The sequence below is a fragment of the Octopus sinensis genome, linkage group LG2, assembly GCF_006345805.1.
Source record: "Octopus sinensis linkage group LG2, ASM634580v1, whole genome shotgun sequence".
Classification (NCBI taxonomy): domain Eukaryota; kingdom Metazoa; phylum Mollusca; class Cephalopoda; order Octopoda; family Octopodidae; genus Octopus; species Octopus sinensis.
In genome coordinates this window covers 9,097,889-9,105,231 of record NC_042998.1, presented here as the reverse complement: position 1 = coordinate 9,105,231, position 7,343 = coordinate 9,097,889, and the positions used below count along the sequence as shown (strand labels likewise).

General features: G+C 37.4%; 1 protein-coding gene across 1 annotated transcript in view; it reads right to left on the bottom strand.

The window, feature by feature from the left end:
• Positions 1-5,796: 5,796 nt before the first annotated feature.
• LOC115232582 (U4/U6 small nuclear ribonucleoprotein Prp31-like) overlaps positions 5,797-7,343 on the bottom strand; it is a 41,557-nt gene continuing 40,010 nt past the window's right edge. Inside the window, 1 exon segment of the mRNA XM_029802547.2 lies at positions 5,797-6,436. Coding sequence (XP_029658407.1) covers positions 6,251-6,436 — 186 coding nt within the window. The 3' untranslated portion in view covers positions 5,797-6,250.

Below are 7,343 nucleotides of genomic sequence, written 5' to 3'. Positions count from 1 at the left end.
TTTTATTATTTTTTGCAGCTCAATTCCCTTCATGTTACTACTCTTCACCTGCCTCCAAGAAAGATAATATTTCCATATGACCTGACAAGTTTTTCAAGGAAGATGGAATCAAACATCATTTGTATGATGATAATGCATGTTTACAGTTGATGTCAAGACAAGGTTACACACAAACATATACACAGACAGACACACATATATATATATAAAACATCCATTATACTCTTGGAGTGGTTGGCATTATGAAGGGCTTTCAGCTGTAGAAACCATGCCAAATCAGACTGGAACTTGGTGCAGCTCTCTGGCTCATCCAATGTCACACACACACACACACACACACACACACACACATACACATGATGGGCTTATTTTCAGTTTCCATCTACCAAACTCACTTAGAAGGCTTTGTTTGGCCTGGGGTTATAGAAGAAGACATTTGCTCAAGGTCTATGCTGTGGGACTGAACCCATGAACATTCTGTTGGGAAGCAAGCTTCTCAGCCACTCCTGCACCTAAGTATCATCATCATCATTGTTTAACATACGTCTTCCATGCCTAGCATGGGTGGGACGGTTCCCCAAGCGCTGGCCAAGCCAAAGTCTGCACCAGACTTCTGTGACTGATTTGGCAAGACTTTTACAGCTGGATGCTCTTCCTAACACCAACCACTCAGCAGAGTGGACTTGGTGCTTTTTACGTGGCACAAGCGCAGGGGAGGTCAGTTTTGGCAAGGTTATTTTTACAGCTGGATGCTCTTCCTAACACCAACCACTTTACTAGTGTGGACTGGGTGCTTTTAAGTGGCACCTGCACTGACAGGGTCACCAAGTACTTGCAAGACATAAAAATAAAAACCCTTTTAAAAGGGGAAGGGGCACTGGAGGAGGTGATGTTTTATTTACTTATAAAAAGCACCATCCGAATTGTGGCCGATGCCAGCGCCGCCTAGACTGGCTTCCATGCCGGTGACATGTAAAAAGCGCTATCCGAATCATGGCCGATGCCAGCGTTGCCTCGACTGGCTTCCGTGCCGATGGCACGTAAAAAGCACCATCCGAATCGTGGCCGATGCCTCGACTGGCTTCCGTGCCGGTGGCATGTAAAATGCACCAATCCAACCGTGGCTGTTGCCAGCCTCGCCTGGCAACTGTGCAGGTGGCACATAAAAAGCACCCACTACACTCACGGAGTGGTTGGCGTTAGGAAGGGCATCCAGCTGTAGAAACACTGCCAGATCAGACTGGAGCCTGGTGCAGCCTTCTGGCTTCTCAGATCCCCGGTCGAACCGTCCAACCCATGCTAGCATGGAGAACAGACGTTAAACGATGATGATGATGATGATGATTATCCCTTTCACCACCTGACTTTATCGGATTTTCTTCATTGTTTAATGGTTGTAACAAATAATAGCGTAGGAACAGGCATTGTGTGAGTCTCTTTGTATGTATCTGACCACACTTCCCTCTCATTGTAACTTGATGACTAATCGAATAGTAAATGCTTTCATTCTTTCTTATATCTTTGATTGCCTTTGTGAGAAACCACAAGTCTCTAAGAACCGAAGATACCTCTATGTGGTTGCTCAGCTTGCAAGAAATAGCAGCAAAATCTATCTCAAATCAGAATCTACTATCTTGGGAATGGAAAGAAATATTGGATTACAAAACCCAATATATGCTGTATCTGAAAGAAAGACAGAATGACCAGAGCTGAAGTATTTTACATAATATGTCTGCTTGGTAAGAGCTGACCTGGGCCTCTCATAACTATCCTACAATAACTTTCTGAGAATAAACATTTACATCATTGAAATGTTGAAGCTACAAGATAACGCATGAGTGGTTAAGCATTATTTATTGTTTAAAAATATTAAAAACTGATCAAAATTCTTTTGATTGCTTTTATACATATCAATGTTGGACTCATATTATACAGATAATATATCATTTTTTTCTTGACATTTTAGTTGCCAGTCATATTATGCCTTTGGCCTTGCTTCTGAAACCATGACCATGATAGAAAACTATGAATTACTCAGGTGTTAAGGATGGCCTACACTCACTAAACTGCATTTTTCAGGCATACAAGTTGAAGTTTTCAAACTAAAGAAAGACAGAATGGTCAGAGCTGAAATATTTTACATAATACTAGCAGTATCACCCGGCGTTGCTCGGATTTGTAAGGAAAATAACTATATAAGCATTTTTAGAGAGTTACTTCCCTTATATAATAGTAAAAAAAATGCATTAAAAATGGGAAAAATTGATGGTAAATTTTTTTTTAAATCGTAGACTCATGCTAATACCCAGACGGGCTCGATATGAATCACGACTATAAGATACCCGTTTTTGGTTACACTGCACTGCAAAATGTGGGAGTAGTTAGGAATCTAAATCGTAGGAGACAGACACACAACTTGACTTTTATATATAAAGATGTCTGCTTGGTAAGAGCTGACCTGGGCCTAGATAACAGTCACTTCTCTCCTGACTAGGAGAAATAGATTTGTATAATTTGGTGAGGACATACTGAAGGCAACACATCATCATCATCATTTAAATTTCTCCATTTCATGCTGGCATGGATCAGACTGAATTTGTCAAGACAGATTTTCTGTTTCAGCAATTCTGATTTTTCTAGTCAGATGCCCTTCCCGTTGCCAACCCTCACCTATTTCCAAGTAAGGTAATATTTTCCCATAGCAGATGTTTATCATGGGAAGACTGGAAATAAACAACCCTGCTTGTATGACAGTGACACTCCTTTACAACAATCACGTCTAGACAATGATACATACACACACAATGGACTTCTTTCAATTTCCGTCTACCAAATCCACTTGGCCTGGTTCTATAGTAGAAGACACTTGCTCAAGGTGCTATGCAGTGGGACTGAATCCAAGACTAATTGGTTGGGAAGCAAGCTTCTTAATCACAAAGCACATTTGCACCTAATCATTATTCTACAAAGAAAAGAGAAATGCATGTGAAGAAGAAAAGGCTCTTAGCCTGGTGGGATCAATTCTTTGGATGAAAGTTCCATTACAAACCCAACTCAATGAAGTATCTTTTGTTTCAGTCATTAGACTGCAGCATCGAAGGTTTAGTTGAACAAATTGACCTCAGTACTTATGCCAGTCTCTTTCGTTAAGTTACGGGGATATAAACAAACCAACACTCATCAAGAGGTGGAGGAGAAATGCAAACACGAAGACATATACACACATATATATATACGACTGTTTTACAGTTTCTTTTGTCAGATTGGAGTTATAGTTGAAGACGCCTGCCCCAACTGCCATGCAGTGGGACTGAACCTGAAACTACATGGATGTAAAGTGAGCTTCTTAATTACACAGTCTGTCTGACTGTAAAAAAATGTACAGAAAAATTGGTCAGTTTAATGCTGTATTTTAATACTGCAAAGGGACTAAAGAAATATATCAAAGTCTATTTTAGTGATAGTTATTTAAACATTTTATAGAATCTCTGGAAAAAAAAAAGGAAATATTTTTAGAATTTGTTTTCAAGAAAAATAATGTATAAACTTTATTTCTTTATTCAAGAAGAGACAATTATTCTCACTTTGATAAAAATACTTTCATCAGACCTGATCTACAGCTAAACCACTATCTACCTTCCTAAACTATATTTCATTTACTAGGTTATGGCATATTTAGAATACGGTTTATGGCACTTGAACAGTATTAGGTCTGATACATGCAAATTTCAAATCTATCAACATAACATGGACCTGAATCCTGAGTCTCAAATTTCTTAGAAAATATTTGAGGAATTTGCTTTAACATTTTTATCAAGAATGCTTGCCAGAATACATCAAAGAATTAACAAGATGTGCTATAAAAATATTGCCTGAATTTTCTTGGCTTCCTGAAACTTTTGTCTTAACTCTTTCAAAATTTCAGAGAAATAATTTAATCCATTAGAATTTAAACCAGCTCAAATTTTCTACCTGTTTTATGTTACAAAAAGCCACATCTGGTCTTTCACAACTATCCTACAATAACTTTCTGAGAATAAACATTTACATCATTGAAATGTTGAAGCTACAAGTTAATGCATGAGTGGTTAAGCATTATTTATTGTTTAAAAATATTAAAAACTGATCAAAATTCTTTTGATTGCTTTTATACATATCAATGGTGGACTCACATTATACAGTTCATATATCATTTTTTTCTTGACATTTTAGTTGCCAATCATATTATGTCTTTGGCCTTGCTTCTTAAACCATGACCATGATAGTAAACTATGAATTACTCAGGTGTTAGGGAAGGTCTACACTCACTAAACTGCATTTCTCAGACATACAAGTTGAATTTTTCAAACCAAAATTTATGGTGTTAAAAAAAAAAAAAAAAGGTAGGTTGACTTAAACACTAGGACAACTTTAGAGGACCAAACACTTCATGTGAAATGCCGCAAGATTTGGAAAGAGAATGATGCTTGGATATTTACACTTCAGGTCTACCATGGTAGCATACAGCAAAAATTTTAGTTATCTGTTAATTCTCTTTATATTTACGTTGTGTTCACATTGTTGTGTGATTATAATTGTAACTAAAGGCGAACATGCCATTCAACAATAGGCACAATGCCTGAAATTTTGGAAGAAGGGTCTAGTCTACACAGACCCCAGTGCATGAGTGGTACTTATTTCAAAACCCCAAGAGGATGAAAGCAAAGTTGACCCTGGTGGCATTTGAAAAAACCCAGAAGAAATGCCACAAAGCATTTGGTCCAGCACGGTCATGGTTCTGCCAGCTCACCACCCTAATAATGGCAAATTTTGTTTTCAAATTTTAGCACAAGACCAGCAATTTTAGGAGAAGGATATGTCAATTACACTGACCCCAGTCTACAACTGGTACTTGTTTTGTTGACCCCCAAAAGAATGAAAGGCAAAGTTGACCTTGGTGGAATAATAAAAGCAAATATTAAAAATAAAAATTCGAAAAGGGGTCAACTCATAGAAGGAGTAGAGGCTTAAACATTGATGGTTTGACTGAAAAATCTATCTTGACTTGTTGGCATCCTTTTTGTCTTGGGAGACAATGGAGTTGTGCATAAAATAGTCTAGTCCGGCTTTTACATTTCATGTTCTGATACATTTCCTGCTGTGGCTGTGTAGTCCTATCCTGGACAAACACTCCCTCTTGCAGGTACCGCAAATGTAGCGAAGACTGTTCCTGGCTGGTTGTAGTGTCATAGTTTCTTGTTGACGTCTTTTCTTGTCTTTCCATTTCTCGTCTCTCTCTCTGTCACTCCTTTGTATTCCCTCTTTTAAGGTACGTCGCCATTCTCCACGGTTGCCGGCAACTACTTCCCAACCGCTAATATTGATGTTGCAGGCCTTCATGTCCCTTTTGCAAACATCCTTGTAACGTAAGAACGGTCTACCCACAGACATAGTACCCCTAGCAAGCTCTCCGTAGAGTATGTCCTTGGGGATTCTGCCATCTTCCATATACTTATACTATGTTAAAATGTAAACACAGTATATAATTTGTAACATTTGATGAGACAATTCTTTTCACTCTTTGCAAGAGTTGTTGTCTTTAGTTTACTAATTGTTACTAATGTAGCACAAAAACACTTTAAACTCAACAAATTAGTAAAGTGGTGGCATATGTGTTTTTTTAAAATATTTTTTCCCTTTCAGCCATAAAAATAATTTACAGGAAAATACAAAACATTATATTTAAGAAAATCAATGAAATATTTTATTATTGTAAGGTTCGAATGAAAAAAATAAATAAAAAAACTGACAAAAATGTATTGAATATTTCTAAAATTAGAAACAATTTAATGTCACAAAATTACCTGTTTACAGATGATTTTTCAACATTCTCTTTTTGAGTGAGTTCAGAATTGTTCTTGTTAATGTAATTACAAGACTTTAAAATTAACAAAAGAATGAAAAATAATGCAGAGCTCCATGCTGGATTTATTTTTCTGTGCATTTTTGGTTCAAAGTTTTATTCCAAACCATACAAAATAGATGGTAAGTATGAGAAACACAATATTGATTTCAAATTTAGGCACAAGGCCAGCAATTCTGGGGGTGGAGATAAGTCGATTACATCGGCCCTAGCATTCAGTTGGTACTTAATTTATCGACCCTGAAAGGATGAAAGGCAAAGTCGACCTCAGCAGGAACTGAACTCAGAAAGTAAAGACAGATGAAATGCCTGCCACTAAGCATTTTACTTGGCGTGACAACAATTCTGCTAGCTTGCTGCCTTAGATTTTTTAACATATTGCATTTCTTTAAGTGAGGAAAGACTATCATTTGTATTTATTTAATTGTTTTACTGATCTTTAAGTTTGATAAATCCAGATGTACTTGAAAAGTACTTTTGGTTGGCTTCCATCATCTTCTTCTCTGCTGCTTGTGGATTTACTATTTCCAAGCCCTAACAAAGAGAGAAATAAAATGTTTAGAAAAATAGGCAAGACAATAAGTTGGATACAAAGAAAAAAGATCATGATTTTATGAATTAAACAAAGCTGTACTTGAGAAGACTTGCCCACCACAACAAAACTGAGATCCTAAAACCAAAGGCGCCACATAAAAAGCATTGGTTGTGGGTGCTGGTGCTATTTAAAAAGCACTAGTGCCACATAAAAAACACCCAGTGTACTCTGTCAAGTGGTTGGTGTTAGGAAGGGCATCAAGCTGTAGAAACCAAGCCAAAATAGATTATGGAACCTGTTGTGGCCCCTGGCCTTGCCAGTTCCTGTCAAGCCATCCAACCCATGCCAACATGGAAAACGGATGTTAAATGTTGATGATGATGAAACAACAAGGGTTATGGAAATGTAGAAATTGAAAGTTAGTCCAGGAAGTGAAAAATTCTGACAATGAAGTAAAATTGGGCTTCAAGTTTTCCTTATTCCAACTCTATTTGCTTGTCCAGTCATTTAATGTCTGTTTCTCCATGCTGGAATGGGTTGCATGGGTATTTGTTTGTGATAGGATTTCATGAAGGGATGCTCTTTCTATAGTCAACTTTTCCCTGCTTTTATTCCATTGGTCTTTGAAAGCACAATTGAGTGGTCATAATTTCAAAAAGCAATGTCAATATCATAACGCCGTGTTGCTGAGATGGTGACAAGCAAAGCTGTTAAATGTCAACATTTGTATGTGCACTTACATATACACGCATATTTATATACACATGACAGTCTGCCATATAGTATACATCCTTTAACTACACTCAGAGGCAGTGGTCAGCTCAAGGCTGCAGAAGTTCCACTGCATGGTACCTCGAGCAAGATACAATTTGGGGGAACTGAACCATTAGAGATGAAAAAGAAAGG